This window comes from Ochotona curzoniae, unplaced genomic scaffold, assembly GCF_017591425.1.
Source record: "Ochotona curzoniae isolate NIBS_2020 unplaced genomic scaffold, NIBS_Ocur_1.0 patch437, whole genome shotgun sequence".
NCBI classification, from domain to species: domain Eukaryota; kingdom Metazoa; phylum Chordata; class Mammalia; order Lagomorpha; family Ochotonidae; genus Ochotona; species Ochotona curzoniae.
In genome coordinates, this window is record NW_024467014.1 from 638,013 (window position 1) to 661,687 (window position 23,675).

Consider the following 23,675-nt stretch of genomic DNA (forward strand, 5'->3'; position numbering starts at 1 on the left):
CCAGCTCCACCAGAGACCCTACCATTCACTCAGGCCATTCCCCTCCTCCAAGCAGTCTGCCTGCGCTGCCCCCCAAAACTACTACGAACCTTTCAGTTCTCGTTCCTGGATCTCCCGCTCCTTCTTGGCCTGCAAGGCAAGCAGCCTTCTGCTCTTCACAGCGCTGATCATGTCCTCAGCTTCCAGGTCTACCTGGGGCTCAAACTTCACAACTTCTTTTTTCCTCTCGGTTTTGCTCAGCCCATTTTCGTCTTTCCCATTTTCTTTATTTTTGGCTTCCATTTCCTTGCGTTTCTGCTTCTCGGCTCTCTTCTTGTCGTTCTCCTCCTTGAGCACGGCGAGCCGCTCCTTCCACAGCTCTGCAGACATCTGCTGCCTCGTCTCCATGTGCTCCTGCACCGAGTACGTCATGAGGATGCGGTGACACAGCGCCGTCAGGATCTGCAGCTTCTCTTCAGACGTCAGCTCAAAAAACTCCGAGGTCTCCAGCTTCTCCAGGAACTCGTCCTGCACCTCATTGTCCTCGAACTGGGCCGAGTCCTTGTTGTCATCTCCGTCAGAGCCCTCACTCTCCTCTTGGACGTCGGACCGGCGCAGGCAGAGCCGCACCAGCTCAGACACGGAATGCAGCGTCAGCGGGATCTCCGACAGCTTCATGCCCAGCTCCCCATAGTCCTCGGCGATCTCGTCCTGCAGCAAGGTCTGCAGAAGGATGACCAACACCCTGTTGAGGTACAGAAAGCCGCCCTTGTCGGCGCTCAGAGCTTCCATAAGGGACACGGCAGTGATAGGGTACTGAGCGTCAGGCAGGAGCAGACCAGAGTAACAACTCAGGAACTCCACAACCAGGGCCACGTCCCCGAAAAGCGTGTTGGGCAGGCCTTCCGGGGTGTCCACCAATCGGAAGGCCGGAAGGCTCTTGCCAGTCAGCTCCTGGTCCTCATATCGCTTCTGCTTCTCCAGCTTCTCCAGCATTTCTTTCTCCCTCCGCTCTTTGGCTTTTTCCTTCAACCTTTCTTTCAGCTCCTCTCGTTTCTTTTTCAAATATTCCTTCCGCTGCTCCTCAGACATGGAGGCCCACCTCTTCTTGTGCTCCAGAAGCTCGTAGCGTTTCTGAACGATGCCTCGCAGCTCCTCAGGCAGGCGAGCCCTGTCTTCGCTCGACAGGAGCCGGGCTGTCTTGGAGATGACACAGGACAGGGCGCTCTTCTTGTCCTCCCTGTCTTTGTTTTCTTTGTAGTAGGCAATGAGGTGAAGGGCGGCAGGAGGCAGATGCTTATGTGGTTTACTAGAGGATCTAGGTGCGCCCCCGGAATTTCTGGGGGCTCGTGTCATCTTCTGGGTGCCTTTGGCCATATCCAACAATGTCATCTGTTTCATCTTGGTTTTGGGAGTCTTCAAGCCCTTTTTGGGGGATCTGGCATTTCCTGTGGATTTCTGTCCATTGAGGATGCCTTTGCTTCTGCCCTTGCCCTTCAAAGGTTTGTCGCCAAGCTTGCCTTGTTTCTTGGCAGGCGGCCCTTTCTTAGGAATGTGGAAATTAGCATTCAGCTTGTTGGGGGACATCATCTTCATTACCTCCTCCAGATGTTCTTCTGGAGACTTGGAATTTTTCGAGTTCTTGACTTTGAGTGGAGAGCCATTCAAAGACTTCTTCAAATGCACATGACACCACAGCTTGGGATTGAGTGGGGAAGTGAGCGAAGAGCTGTCTGTCTTGGACTTCTTTGAAGGCTTCCTGTCTGGGGATCCAGCGTTCTTCCTCTTAGCCGAAGGGTTGAGAGTCATATACTAGAATTTAAGATCAGAAGCAGAATTATTATTTTTTTTAAGAAAAGGTGATTTAAAGCAGCAATATATAAGCCCTCTTTCCCAGAAAGTCCAGTAAAAGCTACAAATCCATGACCCTGAAAAAGCAAAGATGTGTTACTAACGTTTCTGTCTTATGGATGGAAAATTCTCTCCCTACTAGGGATGTTATACATTGTACTATGTGTCTAGTTCTTTGTATGTATACACTAGTCTAAATGGGGCCTGATGAGATGGTTCAATTGCCTAATCTCTCCCTTCAAACGCTGGAACCCCATATGGGCTCTGGTTCATCTCTCAGCTGCTCCACTTCCCATCCAGCTCCCTGCCTGTGGTCTGGGAAAGCAGAGAAGGAATGCCCAAAGCCTTGGGACCCTGCATCTACATGGGAGACCCCAAGGAGACTCAGCTCCAGCCACTGTGGAAGGAAGATCTTTGTCTCTTCTTCTCTTTGCAAATCTGCCTTCTCAATAAAAATAAATCAGCTTCTAAGTAGCCATGGGTAGATTTCCTCACTGAATGACCAGAAGTATAGGAACAGCATCATCACTGCTCCCAGAAGGGGAGGCCTCCTGACCCTGGTGGTCCCCTGCTCCTTCCCATCAGCAACCCACCTGCATGAACCCAGGCACCAGAAGCTCTCTAAGCTATCCCACTCATTTTGTGTAATTCTCTTTGGACAGCCCCCTGTTCTCTCGCTCCAGTGTTCCTGCTCCACGATCCTTCCATATTCACCAAGGCCTGAAGTTTCACTGCACTTTCCCCAATCTCACCCCTCATTTTCTTGCAAACTCCTGGCGCCTGACTCAGCCCAGTTCCCACAAAGAGATCTCCTCTCGTCACTCCCAGTCTCCTAGACACCCCACTTACGGCTCCTCAAACCTTCCCGCCTCAATGTCATCATACAGAATCATTGTACAGGTGTTAGTCCATTTGCCAATATGCTTCTGTTTAAATGTGTATTTTTAAAAGACAAAAATAAAATACTATCTCTAGTGCTTTAAAGAATTATGAAGAAATGGAAACTAAATTAAATTGTCAATCAACAGAAAATCTTTTGCTTCTGATCATGGAAGGCAAGAGAGGTAATCTTGAGGATGCCCGATTTCTACCACCAGAGTGCGAAACGCTGCAGAGTTACTGAGATGCAGACAAACTTCTAAGGAACAACAGAAAGTCAGCAGGCCGTGGGCAGAGTTGGAAGCCACAAAACAGCAAGTGATCAAATAATATGCAATCATGAGCCCCCCTAGAAAGGCTACAGGGAAGAGCTGAGGTGAAAGCACACACAGAAGAGCATCTACACTGGCATGCAGTAGTGGTAACTGCACTGCCATACAGAGTAAGACTGAAACATGAAAGATACGATCAACAGAAAACTCACAGGAGCATAGGCAATTATAGATCAAGATTATTGTTCTGTAGGATATTTTCACTGCCTGGTTAAAACTGGGTGTTTTGCTCACCATTTATCCTCAGGATGGGCTACCACGGAGGCATTTTTACAGCTGCACAAATGTCAATTGCATCCACGACTGGGGGGAGGATCCCCCAGTTCTAGCTCTCCAGAACTATATTTTAGAATGCCAAACCACATAAGCAAAGAAAACTGCTTTGGATTCCATTCTGCTGATAATAACAGAAGCGGATCTAGCACCTTGATACACTGTCCTCTTGGCTGGTCCTGGAGCACCATCTGAGTACTGTTTATATCAATATGTAGATGTAGAGCTACCTAAGATGAAATTCATCAAGAAAAAGAAGACTAGTGTGTGAGATGAAGTTTCGCATGTAGCATCTTTGGTTATCCTTTAATAGAATCTATCCCAAGTGGGATACTTTCCAACTTACTAACAATTTCTATCCTTAAAAACGACTCAAAGGTGTTTTTTTAAATTTCTTGAACTTCTACTTAGAGTCATAGTATCATAAAGAAAAAATATACGAAAGAGGCAGCTATCTCAGCCACAAAGATTCTACGGCCCATTTTTATCTATGAGGTGTGTTGTGAAGCCACACCATTTAATTGTGTTCTTGAAAAGGAAAGAAAAAGGGCCCAGCACAGTAGTCCAGTGGCTAAAGTCCTCGCCTTGCAAGCCCAAGGTTCCCATATGGGCACCAGTTCTAATTCTAGCAGCCCCACTTTCCATCCAGCTCCCTGCTTGTGGCCTGGGAAAGCAGTCACAGACAGATCAAAGTATTGGGACCCTGGCACCTGAGTAGGAGACCCGGAGGAGGATCTGGGCTCCTAGCTTTGGAATGGCACAGATCAGGTCATTGCAGCCACTTGGGAAGATCTTCCTCTCTGTATATCCAACTTTCTAATAAAAATAAAATATCTAAAAAAAAGGAAAGGAAAGAAAAGAACTCACCCAACCCCCTCCCAATAGGCCAGCTCCCAGCGTGAGCACTCCTCCAGGAACTGGATCATCTCAGCCCGGGGCATGCTAGGCAGTCACAGCCAAAAGGGAACCAGCATGGCTGGACTCAGGGGGATCTGAAAAAGCATAAAACCACGTATGCACGAAGGGTCTCCCCCACACCCTTCTCAGCACAAGCTATCAACAAGACCCCATGGGGGAGGAGGGAGACATGGGCACTAGCTAAGGCCCTTTCTGACTGTCACAAAGGAAAAATGCCCGTGACTGTCCAAGCACACGGAAGGGGAGCAGAGCAAGAGTTGTTACCTGGCCCTGCCACCTGAATATACCTCCACCACAGATAAGCCTAAAGAATACAAATGGACCCACCACACATCATACCAGGCCCTACTCAGGCAAAACTCCAACATTCCTCTAAGCAATCTTCCCTCTCCCATACCACCTGCTTCTCCAGCCTCCCTCAACTGACTCCCTTCCTAAAACTATCACTCACAACCTGGTTCCAGCCACCGAGCCTCACCTCTCTCCACAGTCCACATATTTAACATATAGAACACTACAGCCTAATATACATCAGAGAAGACTCTGAAGAGACAACACCCACGCCTTTGGGATGGATGGGCAGATGACATGACTAACCTGAATCCTTAACACATTACATTAAGCTTCCTTTAAACACGGGAAGGACCCAAAGGACTGTCTCGTGACCATCTGATTCTTCTGGGTTATGTCCTTCTCAAGCTGAGGTGTCAAAAATCCTCAAGATAATTCATTTTATAAAAAGGGAACACAAACTTGGATGCAAAGCACAGGAGATCATCAGTGAACTAACAGTATTTACTGTTAACTTACAGAAATCACTGTTCAAACTTTGCACCTGTGAACTGCTATTTTCCATGAGTCAACTAATCTGAGAAGCTTCGCCTGCTTATCACAGTTTTGTCTAAGCAAGCTCGCACTGCCCAAGCTGAAGTACAGCCAAACTACATGTAATAACTTAAAGCCTTACTAGGAATTTTGAGTAGGTGATGTCTTTAGAAATTGACTTTCCAAAATTAAGTTACTAGAATTCTAACCTCTGCCTCCTACAAAGTGTTTCTCAGCTGTCTTAATAAACCTGAAAAATATTTCACTCATAACACTTTGAATTACTAAAAGGCAGGAGATAGCTCACAGTTAAAAAGAGGAAAAATCACTTATCCACAGTGGGCATGTGACCAAGTGGTCACACCTCTGCATGAGATGCTCATGTGCCCTGTGACATGCCTGGCTGCAGCCCAGCCACTCTGTTTCCAGCCTAGCTTCCTGCTAATGCAGCATCCTAAGAGGCAGCAGGTGACAGCTCAAGGATTTGGGTCCCTGCCACCCACATGGCAGACCAGATAAGAGTTCCCAGCTTCGACCTGACCTAGCTATGGCCGTTTCGGGAATTCTAGGAGTAAACCTGACGATGGAAGATCTTCCTCCACCCACATCTTGTCGGTCTACCTTTCAGATGAACAAATTAAAACCCAAACATTCGAAGGAAATAGGAAAAAAGGAAATTAGAAACAGAGCAACGCTAAGCCAATGCCTTGGCTTTTGTCATCACTTTCTGTTGATTCCCATTAGACTAGACTTCAGATTCCCCTTCTGTAAAGTATGACTGATACTACAACATCATGAATATGTTCTGAAAAACAAATGTGATAATTACAGGGGAAAAGCATGCAAGAGAGAAATGCCAGCTTTCTACTATACTGTCACACAAATACATATTCCAGGTTTAAGGTTGCCATGGATCTGATTATCCTGCCTAACACAGCTTTCATCTTTGCAAACTGGCCCGCAAAGTGCACCTTGTATGTGTACTATCCCTCTTTCCAAAAACGTTTGAAGCCTAACAAGTGTGAGAGTGCACTTTGACTTAATAGTGCAAAGTAAAATATTAGGTAAAGTATTCAATGTGGCCTCTCCTGCCAAACCCACAAGCCTGCCCAGCACAATCTGTATTAATTAGTTAGATCTGCAAATTTTGACATTCCTCTTTTGACACAATGGTTAAAATGCTACTTGGGATGCTGATATTCTCCACTGGAATGTCTAAGTTCAAGTCCCAACACCAATTCTGCTCCAGTTTCCTGGTAACAGACACACACCGGGGAGGCAGCAGTAATGGCTCAGGACTTAGGGCACCTGCTGCTCTCAGGACAGAGCTGTACTGAGTTTCAGACTGTGGGTTTCAACCTGGTCAGTTCCAAACACTGCAGGCATCGGCAGAGTGAGCCAGCAGCTAGAAAAACCGGTATCTCTGTCTCTCTTTCAACTAAGATGAAAAAGAGCTCAAAATCTGCTATTAATGCTTACAGAACTGCTAAAGAAAACATTCATTTCACAGTGCTTTTTCATACTATTAAAAACTTAATTGTATTCTTACCTTATATGGATCAAGTAAAAAGTCACTGAATTTGCTAGGCAGAGAATATTTCTTCACCAATTCGTCTTCTACAACCCAAGGTGCATTTTCACCAGTACCAGCCCGTAACGCATTATGCCGTATGAAGTATCGGAGTATCTCCTTATTTGGTGGGCGCTCTGTACGAATCAAGCTTTCAGCTGGCACATTGCTGATGATCTAAGTGAACATACACATAAATAATTCACCACCGGAAGAAAAAGAAGGAAACATTGCAAATAGAAAAAATTTACATTCCTCCAGAAAAAAAAAAAATCACGATTCTAAAAATAAAGGCGGCAAATTAGAAAGAAAGCTATCCCTGTCACACAAGGGGTTAAGCTGCTGCGTCCTGCTAATGCATCCTGGGAGGCAGTAGATGACGGCCAAGTGCATGAGCTCCCGTCCCCCGGATGGAGCTCTAAGCTGTTGGATGCACCCTGGGCCAGCCTTCACCAGAACAGGTGTTTGGGGAGTGATCCAGGGGACAGATGCCATCTTTCCTTCTTTTCCTCTATCATTCTGCCTTCAAAGCAAACCAAAAAATATATATATATTTTAAGAACAGATCTATTCCTAAGCAATATGCCCGAAAAATAAATATATCCCCGGGCCTGATGTGATAACTCAACTTGCTAATCCTCCAACTCCAAGCGCCAGGATCACATACAGACCGCGGTTCATGTCCCAGTCGCTTCACTTCCCATCCAGCTCCCTGCTTGGAGCTTGGGAAAGCAGTAGTGGATGGCCCAAAGCTTTGGGACCCTGCACCTGCATGGAAGACCTGCACGAAGGTCCAAGAGTTATCAGCTCAGCTCAAGCCATTACAGGCATTTGGGGAACGACTCAGTAGATGGAACACCTTTCTCTCTGTATCTCCGCTCTGTAAATCTGCCTTTCCCATAAAAATAAATATTAAAAAAAAAAGAGAGAGAGGAAGGAAGGGAGAGAAAGGTAAGAATGGGGAGTACAGGAAGAAGGAAGGAAGAGCAGATATCCCTGAATCAGTGATTACCCTTGTTAGACACTTTAAGCAGCAGTTGACACCACCTGGGGAACTGACATCCCATACCGGAGCGCCAGCCCTCCAAACACGGTGGGAAAGTGTCCAGTCCCAGGCTACTGCCAGACGGAGCGCCGGGCTACTGCAGGCACTTGGGCAAGCTCAAGTTCTCCATAATGTTACCACTTAGTAAAGAAAAAATACAACCGTAAGACCTAACTACCAAAACCAGAGACTAGAAAAACAATCTGTCCAAAGATACTGACATTTCTCTGTAAGAAAAACAACCCCGAGGGGCTCAACCACTGTGGCCTGGTGACCGCCTACAGCACTGGCATCCCTTAATGGGTGCCAGCTCCAGTGGCTCCAACTGTGATTCATCTCCCTGTTAATGTGTCTGGAAAAGCGGCAGAAGATGACCCAAGTGCTCAGGCCCCTGTGCCCATGTGGCAGACCCAGACGAAGTTCCTGGCTTCAGACTGGTCCAGCTCTGGCTACTGTGGTCATTTGGGGAATGAACCAGCAAATAAAAAATCTTTCTCTCTGACTCTGTCATTCAAATAAATAAACTTGTAACAGAGAAAAAAAAACAAAACCAACCCCATGATATTTTTTTTTTTATAAATCCACCAGATATAAGAGGCTTCACACATAGTGCTAACACACCTTATCTTCATTTTGTAGTTTCACGTCGTATTTATGAGGCAGAAACTTTGGAGGAGCCCATTTCCTTTCTCCTTTCTTTAACGACGTAGGAAGTTTACGTGGAGATCTCCGAGCTCTATCATCTAGTCAAAATTAGTGGGGAAAAAAAAAAGGGTCTTTAAATTATCTTCATTCATCCACAAGAATTTGACTGAACACCAGGCAATAGATGAGATGGCATAAACATGAACCATAATGCTGTTAACGCAAGGCAGTAAAGCCTACTGGCGAGCAACAAGTCCATAATTCCCAAACAAGGGAGTAAGCACCGAGCAAAGAACACGTGACAGGAAGGGAACACCTGGCTCATCTGGGAGGCAGAAAGGAAAGAGCTAGAAAGAGCACCACGTGCTCAGAGACAGGGAGCACTGAGGTCCAGACACATGGAGCTCTCCTACCACTCCAAGAGCCCGCCCACTGCCTGGCCAACACCAGGACTCAGAAAAACTGCTGACCTAACTAAAGTGCAGCTTCAAAAACGTAGTAAGAGAAATATCAATCTCAGCAGCTGAAAGATAAAATAGGAAGGTGAAAATAGAAGGTCAATAAAAATGGCATGGAGGACTGAAGATAAATCAGAAGACTCAAGGCCAAACTTCCCAATACAGGTTAAGTGAGATGCCAGTGAATCAAGGGGCATACTGCTTATGAAATGGACTTGGTGCCAGCCAGATGTGGACATGTGACAGAACTCCAGCTACAGTCTGAGAGACGAAGTGTGACCACTGTAGTGACATGAAACCTGGTCAGAAAAAGTGTCAGCAACAGCAGGGCTCTTGTTTCTTTAGTATTTTTTTAAATTAATTAGTTTATTTATTTATGGCTCGTGTTTAAACTACTTTTTTTTTAAGATTTACTATTTTATTTTGCAAAGTCAGATATACAGAGAGGAGAGACAGAAAGCTCTTCCATCTGCTAATTTACTCCCCAAGTGGCCGCAACAGCCAGAGCTGAGCCAACCCGAAGCCAGGAGCCAGGAGCCTCATCCAGGTCTCCCACATGGGTGCAGGGTCCCAAGGCTTTGGGCCGTCCTCAACTGCTTTCTCAGGCCACAAGCAGGGAGCTGGATGGGAAGCAGGGTTGCCAGGATTAAATCTAGCACCCATATGGAACCACAGTGTGTGCAAAACAAGGATTTGAATCGCTAGGCCACTGCGCCAGGCCTTTGCTACTCTTTCAAATAAATGCATACAAAAAGGAAAAAAAAGATGTAGAGATCATCTGTAACTACATTAGGAACTATTTCAGAGTGAAGATGCTGAAGTAAGACCACAATAGTATAAGCAATAAAACAATGGTCAATGAGAAATATCAGTATTCCCAAGAATCTTGATTTGAATGAATGAGAAACAATGCAGGACTCTCTACATTATTTTTTTTTTTTAGAAAATGAGACTTGGTTCAGTTTATTCTTCTCCAGGAAACATTAAGAATATGTCACGGAGGGCCCAGAGTGATGGCCTAGCAGCTGAAGTCTTGCCTTGAATGTGCCAGGATCCCATATGAGCGCCAGTTCTAACCCTGACAGCCCCACGTCCCATCCAGCTCCCTGTTTGTGGCCTGGGAAAGCAGTGAAGGATGGCCCAAGGCCTTGGGACCCTGCACCCATGTGGGAGATCCAGAAAGAAGTTCCTGGCTCCTGGCTCCGGAATGGCTCAGCTCTAGCCACTGCTGCCACTTGCGGAGTGAATCATTGGATGGAAGCTCTTCCTCTCTGACTCTCCTCTCTGTATATCTCACTTTCCAATAAAAATAAATAAATCTTAAAAAAAAAAAAAAACCTTTCATCAACCACAAAGAATTAACTAGTAAGACCCATAAAGCCTAAATAACAAAAACAAGAGCGAAAATATAGATGTCAGGATTCATAAATCAGACCATAAAACAAACTCAAATTTAGCAACAAGGGGTCAGCTACAATGACCATCCAGAGATGTCCTCCTAAGGCGGAGTCACTCAAAAGCCACCTGCACATGCCCAAAGTGTCTACAGAGATACAAAACAGAGGATGCAGGCAGGAAGACGATACAACATCCATATCCAAATTCTGTCAACAGTTCAGTAACAAGGTAAAATCAGTTGATTCCCTGCAACACTGATCGGAAGAGTGATCAGTAGGTACCACACAATTCATATAGCCACAAAGGAATCCAGTCCACACTCAATTACACAACTGTTAGAATCAAAGGCTTCAGCTCCTGATGGGCTCAGCATAGGCCGTAGTGGCCATTTAGGAAGTGGGCCAACACATGGAAGACCCACATCCCCTTCTCATCTCTGTAGAATCTCTCTATCCCAGCCCGCCCCAAATCAATCATTAAAAAAAACAAACAACAAAAACAAAACAAAACAAAACAAAAAAACCTTGAAGGCTTCAGAGACTGAGTATATCCCCAATTCTTCAACTGGCAATCATGACAGAATCTCCAGGGGCGCCCACCTTGACACTTGGTTTATAGTCAGGAAAGACAGGACCGAAGTGCTGCCAGGCCGGCAGCAGAGGTCACAGAAATTCGCTACCTGATGTTCACCACGTCCCTCCACATACATGTGTGTTATCAACAGAAAGAGTGAAGGGAAAGCAAGCTGTGCCATCTCAAGTAGGTAGGAATGAACAGATTTCCAAGCAACTAGATAAAGCAACTTACTATGTTCTTCATTGTTTAGGAAACTGAAGCCTTGATTCACTTTGTCAATATTTTGGTTCTTTTCTGAATCATAAATGGAAAAAAACCAAGTCTATTACACATTTAGCTGCCAGAGCGCTAAGAGATCCATGCACGACGCACTAGGAGCCCATGACTCACTAAGGAAAGCCAACGCTATACATACTAATACTCTCTCTCCTTCCTTCATCCTCTTTCACTACTGCCTCCTTCTTCGGGTGGTCCTGAGCAATCTGACTGGAATTTTCTTTGTCACTTGATGGAGAATCACAAGCCCCATCAGATTTCTTCTCTGCAGCCTCGTCATCCACTTTCTCCAAAGGATGAATCTTCACAATCTTCACCTTGAGCATTTTCTCCTTCCCCACCTACAAAGGATGTGAGAGAAAATCAGAGATAATAAAAAAATAAAGTCACCAACACTGACTCAGAAAAGTAACTGATCTCAAATTCCTATGATCAATCAATCTGACTATGCTGTATTTCTACTGTCCTTGAAATAGAAAAGCAATTAAGAGTCCATGAAAAAAAACCAAAAAAACAATGGGCATCTTTTTTTTTCCTTGGAGTTATTTGTTTATATTGCAAAGTCAGGTATGCAGATAGAAGAGATAGAGAAAGGTCCTCCATCTGCTGGTTCACTCCTCAAGTGGCCGTAATGGCTGGAACAGGGATGATCTGAAGCCAGGAGCCTCCTCTGTCTTTATTAACCAAGCTTTGTGATAATAGGGCCCACTTGAAACAGCAAATTACAAGTCCACATAGCAATCCAGTCAATCAAAACCCCAAGATGAACAAAACGTCATTACCCTGTCGTCCATCTATTAAGCTGAAGACCTGTGTCCCAGCTTCCCCAACAACATAAGTCATCTTAACAGACATACAGCAGACAGCCTGAGCACACTTACAAAGCTGCAAACATTCACCTTTTCCTGGCTTCTCTGCCCACATTCCATTATTCAGGCCTCACCTCTCCTGGAACTCTTGAAAGTACACAAATTAGAAATACAAAGCATCTTAGCATTGCTATATTTACTGTCCGCCCAAACAGTGAACAGAGGGTGAGCAATACAGACACACAGATGCCATGCTCAAGGGATACTGTCCTCGGAGTCTGCAGACAGCCAGAGAGCAACCAGGTACTGGGGGTTGGGGGGGTGGCCGAGAGCCAGCGTGCCAGAGCAATGGAAGCACAGGATCGAGAGCGAGCCCCTCCCTATCATGGGTCTTTATGGGGGCTTGCAAGGGGAATGGTTACAAAGCAATGCCATATCGTCCCCTCTCAGGTCCTGGGTGAGGATAGGGGAGCGTGAGGGAACACCTAAGTGGTAGTAGGGGTGTGGCTTCCAACCTCATGAACCTGAACTGGCTGCCTACCCCACAACAGTCCCAAGGTTTGGGCTGTCCTCCACTGCTTTCCCAGGCCACAGCAGGGAACTGGATGGGAAATGGAGCTGCCAGGACACAAAGTGGGGCCAATATGGGATCCCAGTGTACGCAAGGCAAGGACTTTGGCAACTAGACTACTGCACTGAGATCATATTTTCTATACTCCTTTTTTAAAGATTTATTTATTTTTATTGCAAAGTTAGATATACAAAGAAGAGGACAGGGAAAGAGGAAGATTTTCCATCTGCTTGATTCACTCTGTAAATAGCTGTAACAGCCAAAGCTGTCAATCTGGAGCCAGGAGCCTCTTCTGGGTCTCCCAAGGGTGCAGGGTCCCAAGACTTTGGGCTGTCCTGCACTGCTTTCCCGGGTCACAAGCAAGGAGCTGGATTGGAAGCAGGGCCACAGGGCACAAACCAACGCCCATATGGGATCCCAGCGCGCACGCAAGGTGAGGACTTTAGCCACTAGACAACTGTGTTGGGCCCATGTTTTCTATATTCTCACTAGCTACTTTTTCTTTGTTACTGAGAAGAGGAGGTCATCTGTGTCCTCTTTTGGGTTGGGTTTCATGTAATTTGAACCTGTGCAGTGGATGGCATGCCCAGGCACATTCGGGGGACAAGATGGCCAATTCGTCTGCAGAGGACGCCGAGTGGCATGTCAGACGATGGAGAGAAAAACAGGTTGGACAACACTGCTGGCTGAGCTTTGGCAGCAGTGTCTCGGTGAGTGGATGCACTGGGGTAGACTGTCGGGATTTTGTCAACCTTGGAGCAATGAAAACAATAGCGTCTTGGAACTATTGAAACCATTCAGGCAACACTCTCAGAACATTCTTCTCCACACTTAGGTTTCTAAGATGACATCAATTAGACATGCCCCATCCTCAAATACTGACATAGTCTGGCAGCTGGAAGCAGACCCTTCTGTCTCTCTCACTGACCCCCAAATAGGACACAAGGAAAACTGGAAATATTTGTCCCACCCACCTTCCCCCATGCCTCAACCCCCACCCTAATCAGTGGTCCTCATGGGCCTGCATCCTTTGTCAACTATGTAAATAACATCAAAAATTAAAAACAAAAAACCTAAAAATTGCTCTTTAGAAATCACTCTCAGAAACACAGGTCATAGACTGAGAGACTGGTCTGCAGAAGCATGTATCTGATGAACACATATCCAGCCTATATAAAAAACTTTAAAGATTCAAAAGAAAAAAAAAAAAACCCTGGTTTTTAATTATAAAAGCATGTATTTGCTATGATTGTCGTTTTTCATGTTTCTTACAAAGGTGAGGGAATCAGAGACGCTTGCAGTCTCTGAGAGAAAAGTCTCCACTTTCCCTCCTGTGGCTGCGTTTTGGGCGGGAAGGAAAGTGCCAGATTACATCAGCTCCAGGTGACAAACACAGCGCCTGATGTTGTCCCAAGGATGTGTGGAGAATGTCCTGAGGGTGTTAACTGAGTGGTTTCTACTGCTCTGAGATGTTCTTGGCTTCACACTGAAGAGATAAGAAATTACTTCTAACACCTGTTGGCTGTCCATGTCTATCTCATTACATCTACTGGCTTAGATACTTGCTGGAGAACCTGATCTACAGTGTGTTTAATCCGACCCCTTGTCCTCTTTTAGTCATTCTGCTGGACTGGAGGAGCTGGCCACCCTGTCTCTAATGGGTATTTGAGTATGTTGTTTACCTTTGCGTAGGACTAAGCAAGTTGGTCTACATGACATTCCCTGAGGTTGGGGGTTGGTCCCAGTGTGGAAGACCCCCTCGTATACGGCTTTCATGAGTACCTGTGTGAGTAGTAGCTTGGCCTTGTGCACCCGACCCCACTAATGCCCAGTCCTGTTTCAGCAAGTGCAGGCGCAGCATGCTCCCAACCCCAATTCCTGTGAGTCTCAGCAGATGCAGTACCTCTACCAGCCCAATCCACAGAGCTGGCTCTTGTGCACGCTACCAGGTACAATGGCATGACCTGCTCCAGGCCGGGCAGCTGCTGTAGCCTAATCTGGAAGACCCCTCTAAGAATCCACACCAGCCTTGTCCCCAAACCCAGTTGTCTCATGTACTAGCAAATGCTGCTGCCTAGTTAGAGCCCCCTTGGAGCTTCTACCAAGCCTGTCCTCCCCTCCATCCTAGCTCTCAACTACTGCAGGTGCTGCAGCTTGACATGGCCCTCCCCCAAACCCAGCTCCCATATGCCTCCACAGGTACTGCAACCTGGCCCAGCCTAACCTACCTCTAGACCTGGCTTTCATGCATGCTGGTGAGGGCTTGTGCATGCTGGGAGATCCCTAACAATCCCTAGCAGATCTCCCCCCAACCCCAGCTCTAATGCAGGTGTTGTGGCCTAACCCTAACCCTAACCCTAAGAACCACTACTGGGACCATCCCCTGCCCTGGCTCTTATATGTACCAATGGGTGCTGTGGCGTAGTAGAGAAAACCCACAGCGGCCCCCACGAGAGCTGCCCCAGTCCCAGCACTTGTTACACTCACTGCCCACGGTCTGGGGCCCCTCAGAACCCTTACCAACCTCCTGTTCTGGCACTTCCATGTGCCAGAGGTGCGTTGGCCTAGCCCGTAAAAGCCCCAGCTTCATTCTATACTTAGATCAGCCCTCTGTAGACCCCTGCTTCAGATCCATCCCGCCTCCTTCTCTTGAGTGTGTACTACTAGCGCAAGAGTGCAGCTCCTCCTGTCCCTTCCACCAGCCTTAGGCAAAGCGGTTCCCAGAGTCCTGTGGGGGCATAGTAAGTATGCCAATGGCTCTCTTGTAGGTGGTAGCATGTGCTACCCCCAAAATTTTTTGAAGTCTTTTAAAATTTTTTAATCTTATTATAATATGTGCTACAAGGTGAAAAGGCTGCAAACCTATGTGGGCCTCCAATTAGGATGGAGGATCAGGACGGGAGAAGAATGCACCACTTAAAATTAAAAAAATAAAATTAAAAAAAAAAATGCACCACTTAGTGCCTGGGACGGAAACTGTCACCTTAAACACCCCAACGAGCTTGATTGTTCTGAGAAGTTGCTAGCTTTTTCGCACCAGAGGTGAGAAATTCTAAGGCGTGCTGGCAGCTCATGTCTCAGTGTTCACAGGCCCAGGTGCTTGCTGGAAAGCCTGGTTTGGAGTGTTATTCAACCCTCCTTTCTTTCATCATTTGAAGAGGTACTCGAAGTCCTCTGCCGGCTTAGATGAGCTGGCTGTTTGACTTTCGTGTTCTCCTGGGTATGCGCTCCACTCGGGCATGGAGTCAGCAACCAAGGCGGTCCAGTTCTGAAACATGTGCTTTGGGGTCGGATCCTGAGGTCAGAGACCGAGCCCAGAGGTCTAGCTGGGGAACCCCCTAAGAAGCCTCACCATGGAGGTCCTCACACCTGGCTCTGGTGTGCTCGCCTGGTTTGCCTACACACCATGCAGTTAAAATACTGACTACCAGGAACCTCCACGGGCTTCCCTGCAAGCCTCTCTCCCCCAGGCAAACTACTATTCTCAGTTACTTAGTTTTGCTGTTAGGATCCTTCTATAAACAGTATTATGCCATGTTCTGCAATTTACTATTCTAAATTTATTTTTCCTGTTGTAGAGTACCCCATGCCTCAAGTATTTTTTATCCAACCTCAACTGCCAATGGATACTTGACTTATGCTCCTTTTAGATCACTATGAACAATATTGCTGCAAATATTCTCACACAATTCCCCTGAGGCAAAATTTAAGAGGCAAATTCTCAGAAATAAAATTCTAAGCCAAATGATACGTGCATTCTATTCGGCAGTTTATTGTGCTATTTATTGCACTGAACCAGCAATTCTACATTTTTATCGAAATGTGGCACTTTCTTATGTGTTAATCTGACTGGTACAAGACTGCTTCACTATGGTTTTCATTCAATTTCCTAGATTGCACACGAGTTTAGACAGCTTTTCTTGTTTACAAGGATATCCACCTCCCAAAGGCTGCTTCCTTTTGTTCGAACATTCCTTCCTCCACCTTGCAGCCCTTCCATCCCCACTCTCCACCCTTCATACATAGAACTGATCTGGACAGCTTACTTCCCAGAATGCCTCCCTTACAGGTTGGGTCTTGCCCAGCACTGCCCCACAGCTGTGCCCACTCTTCACTGCCTCCCCTTGCTGCTTTGAGGTTCAGGACAGCCAAGCCTCCCAAACACTGATGGCTAGGAGGCACCTAACACTGCCTTGCAAGGTCTTCCTTGACCCTGATCAGGCTGCTGTCAACAGTCCCTTTCCAGCACTCAAGTCAATGATACCACAAAAGTGTGCCAGGACACTGAATGGCATGAAGTTTACAGTTAAAACTCACTGGTGATGCCAGACATTACCTCAATAGGCAGTCAGAGTCAATTAGTGAAACAACAAAAAGAATGAAGAGTAGAGCCGGACAGACATGGAGTTGAAAGCTTGATTCTGGTCTCATCACCTCCCAGCTGCTGTAGGTCACACAGGTGAGCAGTCTATCTGAGTCATGCCTGCCCTCCCTTCCTCATCTCTCCTGCCAGCCTCTTCAGAAGAAAAGGCAAATACACTGACTTTCTCAGTACCTCTGCAGCTCAGTGTTGCTATGTAAGCCACAGCCTGACCAGCCACGCATAAAGCCAAAGGTGGGCTTTATGTCTGATGCTGTCCTCCATCAAGAAGCAGAGAAGCTAAGGCCTGACACACAGTACACTGAAAGGACCAGAGGGACAGGACAGCCTAGGTCCCTGACTGTTCACTCGGCTCTATTCCAACACAGAGCTGCCCACTTCCAAGATGCATTACGTCAGAGAACTAAATGACCACATTATTTAAGCCAGTGCTACTCCAAGTGCAGCCCCCAACACAAGGGCACTCTCACCAGTGGCAACTTCTTAGAACGCCGCCGTTTCAGGCCCTGTCCCACAGCTCCCGGATTCCCAGGGCATGACCCAAGGATGTGCTTTCAGAAGCTCTCTCAGTAACTTTATTCCCATTAAATACATCAGACCAGAGCTGGCCACTATGCAGTCTACCACTACACACAGCCAACAGCACCTGACAGATACACGTGAGCCTCAGCAAGCTGCTGAGCCTCAGCAAGCTGCGAGAGGCTGGCTCCTGTCGGCCACCCCTGAGGTTTCTGTGCAGATGCTGCACCAAGTCCAGGAGCCAGCCCAGAGACATCTAACACAGAGCCCTGCTGCCTAAATCTGACTTTCAGGTTTCAAAACATACAAGTATCACTTAAATAGATATATTTAGGTAGGTATTCATTCATTCATTTATCTGAAAATCAGATTTAAGAGTGCTGGTTCACTCCATACATGGCCTCACCAGCTAGGAGAGCTGCACCCAGTCTCCCACAGAGCTGCAGAGGCCCAAGCGCTGCTTTCCCCACGCTGTTGGCAGGGCCCTGGATCAGCAATGGAGCAGCAGGGATGTGAACGGGCGCCCACAGGAGCAGCTTTACCTGCGACACCATAATGTCAGCCCCAAGAGGACCCCTTTTATAATAGCTAGCCTTTTAACTATTTGGGTTGGAAAAACATTTTTTTAATTAAGTAGAAAAAGCAAATTGTCAAATCTCTCACAAACAGAGTGAAGACACAGACTGAACATATTTGGAAATTTTAAAATTTTCAAGATAATAAAACTATCAAAACCTCAGAGAAAGTACGGATCCACTAGTACCTAGTATAGCAGTTTTCATGGCACTTAGCATTCGCATTAATTAGAAGCTCTAAAATGTACGTTTTAGAATATTTAAGCACACTCCAAACATAACAGCCTTTTCCACACATAAAGATACATTCTGTCCTCCGGCACTTACCTCAAAGTCACACTCCTCTCCCACGGCGTATTTGGTCATGATCTCCAGCCAAGCAGAGTCCACTAGCTTCTCTAAAGAGGCTGTGTTATGGTGAACCATTTCCAGGACAAGCTTCTCATACCAGGTAGGGAATTCCTCCTTCAAACTAAACACACACATCATCAGTTACCAAGGAAACACAGCAAAAGCTATTCAGAGATCTAATTCATGTCAGCACAAACATACCTTTAAAAAAAAAAAAAATTTATTTTATTTGTGAGGCAGAGAATAAATTCACTCCCCAAATGCCTACAAGAAGAGGGGTGGGACTGGGCAGAAGCTGGGAACCAGGAACTCAATCCAAGTCTCCTTCGTGCGTGCCCTTGCAGCAGGCCCATCAGTAGAGCCCACACTTGACCCCAGGTCCTCTGCAGAGGCAGGTGTCCCAGCAACCTCTTCATCACTAGGTCAAAGGTGCTCTCTCAGACCTCCCTTTCTAGAGAACTACTGCTATCAAAACAGAAATCTTTCCTTAGCAAATGTCTACAGGGCAACAAATGACGAAATAAAAAAGATTAAAAGCTATATAGTCAGGGCTGGCATGGTGGTATAGCAAGCAAATCCTACGATTGCTCCACTTTCCAACCAGCTCCCTGCTAATGTGCCTGGGAAAGCAGCAGAGGAAGGTTCATGTCCTTGGGTCTCTGCACCCACATGAGAGACCTGGAAGAAACTCTTGACTTCGGACAGGCTCAGCTCCAGTGGTTGCAGCCAAATGGGGAGTAAACCAACAAATGAGAAATTTCTCACTGCTCCACCTCCAATCCAGCTCTCTGCTTGTGGCCTGGGAAAGCAGCAAAGGATGGCCCAAGTCCTGGATCCCTGCACCTGCATTCGAGAATCAACTCTAGGCTTTTGGGCTCAGTAGGGCTCAGCCCTGACAGGTGCAGCCATTTGGGGAGTGAATCGGGATGGAAAATCAACTTGTCTCTCTCTCCCTCTCTAACTCTGCCTTTCAAATAAATAAGTAAATCTAAAAAAAAAAAAAAAAAAAAGCACACACACAACTAAACACTCAGTACAAACACTTTGCTGTAGGCCAAAGCACCCTGAAAGCACTGTGCATCCCGTAAAACCCCATGGGCAGCCGTTCCTTACAGCTCGGCCACTTCCTGCTCCTCCTCCCAGGCCTCCTTGTGCGTCAGCTGGCTGCTGCCGGTGCTCTTGCACGTCCAGATGCGCTCACTGTACCTTTCCAGGCGGGCTTCATATTCTCTGTGGGCAGTGGCTTAAGAAAACAACGTTCAACTGCGACAACCAACCCAGAGCCATAAAAAACCGAAGCATCAGGGAAAAACGCCCAGTGCCCTTTCGTAACATGAAGGAGGAAAAGAAAAATGGAGTTGACTTTCAAACAGCAAGAGCAAAGCAAGCCAATTAAAGAACAATAAAAAGAATTCTGTCACATTTTACAGCTAAAACACTAGTATCTATTTTAGTACAAATGTGATTTCCTCAGTTCGCCAAAGTTTTGCTTCACAAAAGAACAAAAACATTGTAGGGAAAAAATAAAGGCAAAACAAAGCACAAGTCATAAGAAATAAAAATTTCAGGTCAGTGGAACTGCCACACAACCCAAATAGTTGGTCAACTGAATCATCACAGGACACAGTGAGATGAATGTCCACAGGGCCCACGGACAGTCTGAATGACGTTACACATATACCAACGATCACCTACAGTCTCCCAGCCTGTCTGGAAACACATGTTGCTTTTTAGGATTAAAAGATATTTTTGATGCATTTACAGTTGGGCTTTTGTTTGATTGTTTAAAATTGGGGGGGAGGGCAGTGTGGTGGTACAGCACACTAAGTCTCTACATGCAGTGCTGGCATTCCCATATGGGCAGCAGTTCAAGCTGAGTTGCTCCACTTCTGATCCAGCTCCCTGCTTATGGCCTGGGAAAAGCAGCAGAGGATGGCTCTACTACTTGGGCCCCTACGTGCACTTGAGAGACTGAGAAGGCTCCTGGCTTCAGATTCAACCCAACTCCAGCCACTGTGGTCACCTGGAGAGTGAGCCAGTGGATGGAAGACCTCTCTCCTTCCCTCTGTAACTCTGCCTTTCCAATAAAAATAAATATTGGAAAATCTTCCATCTACTGGTTCGCCCCTAAATGCCCGCACAGTGAGGACCCCAGCCAGACCAAAGTCAGAAGCCCAGAACTCCATCCTAGTTTCCCACCTGGTGACAGGGCCCAACTCCCCGGGTCATCTTTGGCGGGCAGGGAGAACAATGGAAAGCCAGAGCCAACCAGCCCTTGTGTCGCCTAGTTTGCTATTGTCTCCAGAAGGATCACCATTCACAGATCACTGCTAGCTGCTCATTTTTCATGAGGCATGGGGAAAGAGCTTCATGTAAGCTAGTTATTTGGCAACTGTCTACTCTATCCCAACTGGAATTCACTACCAGCCAGGCACATTCAAATTCAAATGACAATTTATTTTCGCGCATATAGCAACAGATGCTGTGCAACAAGATAAACTGACACTATAGCTAGAGAATCAGCTGCCAATCCCTCCACTTTCCAAGGGACAGGTTTTATAGAGGAAGTACTCGCACTTAAAACAGGCCCTGGAGCCACCATTGCGGCTGCAGTGAGCAAAGCTGCTGCCTGCAGCGCCAGCATCCCATATGAGCACCTGTGTCCCAGCTGCTCCATGTCCAATCCAACTCCCTGCTAGTGGCCTGGGAGAAGTAGTGGGAAATGGCCCCAGTGCTTGGCCCCCCAGTGACCTCTGTCAGAGACACAGGTGAAGCTCCTGACTCCTAAGATTGGGCCTGGTCATTGTGCCATCTGGGGATTCAGCCAGTGGATTGAAAATCTCTCCCCTTCTCTGAAACTCTTTCAAATGAACGAACCCTAAAAACAAACAAAAAAATCAACAAACAGCTCCCTCTGTAATATTATCTCCCAACGACTATTCAGTTGGGGCTGGCTCTGGGTTTATCAGGCTAACACTCACCTGTGGTGCCAGCATCCTATACGGGCACCGATTCTAGCCCTAGTGGCTCCACTGCCTATCCAGCTCCCTGCATATAGCCTGAGAAAGCAGCAGAGGATGGCCCAGGTCCTTGGGCTCCTGCAGCCCACAAAGGAGATCTGGAAGAAGCTCCTGGCTTTGGACAGCTTAGCTGCAGTCATTATTGTCATCTGGGACTCTCTGTGTCTCCTCCATGTAATGTAACTCAGCCTAGAAACAAACTTTTTAAAGTATTCATTTTTTAATATGGAGATTATTGCTCTTTCAGAGGTATGATCAGTAAAAAGGCAACAACAGGAGCAACCCCAATGGTAATCACAACGCTTCAGGCCGCAGCTCAAGCACCCCACAGTGCCTCCACCCTGCTTTCCCCTCACCAGAGATGACTCAACACGCAAGTGACTAAACAGGTATCACCATCAGTAGGATCCACAAGCTACACTTCCATGGAAAGTTCTGTAAACCCAGTCATTGAAACTCACATACCCTATACCCTCAGACAAGGAAGTATGGTGCGACTTTCAGAGGGGTACTGTCAGTCTCCAAGAGACCTGCTTTCTCCCTCTGCCCCAGAGAAGGAGGAAAAGGGTAAAGCAGCAACAGAGGAAGAATCAGTAAGTGGCTCGACCTGCAATTTGCAAAATGCTGGGGAACATCATTCAGCTATATTTAAGACACTGAAGGGATGGGCGGGCAGCTTAGTGGTTAACTCTCTCTGTTCGAGAGGGCTTCGTCCTTGATTCCAGTACCCTGCCAGGGCACCCTCTGGGGGACAGTGCTGCTGCCTCACCTATTTGGCTTCCTATCACCTTCATGGACTGCGTCCTGGGCTGCTGCAAGTATTTGGGGAGTGAAACAAACCATGAAAGTTCTCCCTCCCTCTGTAACTGTGACAGTTAAGTAGAACGTTAAGTAACTGCATGTGATGTCAGCACCCTATAGAAGCGAGTTTGTGTCCCAGCTGCTCCACTTCCCATCCAGTTCCCTGCTAGCGGCCTGAGAAAGCAGCAGAAGATGGTCCAAGTGCTTGGACCCCCACACCCCGTGGAGACCCAGATGAAGTTCTTGGCCCTGGCTTCAGACTGGGCCAGTCCCAGCTGTTGCAGCCATTTAGGAAGCGAACCAAGTTCTCTCTCTCTCTCTCTCAACTCTGTCTTCCAAAATGTCACCAACCAAGACATTTGCTTGAATTTAATTTCCTGTGACATGCAAAATTATTTTAAAAAGAAAAAAATTTAAAAACTATTAAACAACAACTACATTTAAAGGGGAGGCACTGTCACCCGATTGGAGCCCCGAGGGCAGCGCTGGTGACTCCTGCCACTGCACCCTGGGACGCAGTTGACTGAGGAGCCAAGTGTTTGGCTCTTGGTCACCCAGGGTCCCAACGTTAGCCTGGCCCGGGGCCAGCTACTGCAGGCACTTGGGGAGTACACCAGCAAACGAACAGCTGCATCTCCCTCTCTCCGTCACCCTGCCTTTCAAATTAATCAATCTTAAATATGCCTTATAAAAAGTACCGATCGGGCCCGGCGCGGTGGCGCAAGTGGCTAAGTCCTCGCCTAGCACGCCCGGGATCCCATATGGGCGCCGGTTCTAATCCCGGCAGCCCCGCTTCCCTTCCAGCTCCCTGCCTGTGGCCTGGGAAAGCAGTCGAGGACGGCCCAAAGCTTTGGGACCCTGCACCCGCGTGGGAGACCCGGAAGAGGCTCCTGGCTTCGGATCGGCATAGTATCGGCCCGTTGCGCTCACTTGGGGAGTGAATCATCGGACGGAAGATCTTCCTCTCTGTCTCTCCTCTCTGTATATCCGCCTTTCCAATGAAAAAATAATAAAAATAAATCTTTAAAAAAAAAAAAAAAAAGTACCGATCTGTATTGCTTGATTATGACTGTTCAAACAGTCCCTCCTCCTCCCCAAGGTGGGTCGCCCCTCTCCTCTGGAAGTCCATTCTGCTGAGTCATTTCACTTACTGCCATGAACTTCACTGGTAGATCTGCATGCTAAAAGCCCTCACACCAGCCCAGTGGGCCTAAGCCATGGGGACCTGCCTGATGGCTCCTTCCTTGGTGTCGCTCACCACCAGGCAAAGCCATCCCCATTCCCACGTCTTCGCTGCAGCTCTGTGACGTTCTTGCCAACTCTGAGCCTTCCAAGCCACACTCATTACACCTTGTTGGCCGAGAACATAGTCCTCTGTTCTCCATCTCACAACCTCCCCTATCTTACAGGCCCTGAAGAGGAGTCTATTCCCAACCACCTGCTTCCTCCACCGAGTTCCCACCTCTGCCTACGTGCCTTGTGGCTTGCTCTGACCAAGGGTCAAAATGTGACATTTGCTGCTTCCAGGAAGAAGCTTTAAAAGCCTTGGGACCCTGCACCCATGTGGGAGACCTGGAAGAGCTCCTGGCTCCTGGCTTCAGATTGGCTCAGCTCCAGCCATTG

The 23,675-nt window shown here is 47.0% G+C and overlaps 1 protein-coding gene across 2 annotated transcripts in view; it reads right to left on the reverse strand.

Moving 5' to 3' along the window:
* Positions 1-23,675, reverse strand: part of LOC121168013 (tyrosine-protein kinase BAZ1B) — a 49,680-nt gene that overhangs the window by 21,298 nt on the left and 4,707 nt on the right. Inside the window, exons 2-8 of one of the 2 annotated variants that reach the window (XM_040997770.1) lie at positions 19,345-19,461; positions 18,208-18,352; positions 11,165-11,366; positions 10,981-11,043; positions 8,294-8,415; positions 6,607-6,804; positions 90-1,791 (exon numbers count right to left, since the gene is read on the reverse strand). In XM_040997770.1, coding sequence (XP_040853704.1) covers positions 90-1,791; positions 6,607-6,804; positions 8,294-8,415; positions 10,981-11,043; positions 11,165-11,366; positions 18,208-18,352; positions 19,345-19,461 — 2,549 coding nt within the window. The remainder of the gene's footprint in view (positions 1-89; positions 1,792-6,606; positions 6,805-8,293; positions 8,416-10,980; positions 11,044-11,164; positions 11,367-18,207; positions 18,353-19,344; positions 19,462-23,675) is intronic. The other variant, XM_040997771.1, reaches the window with a different exon arrangement.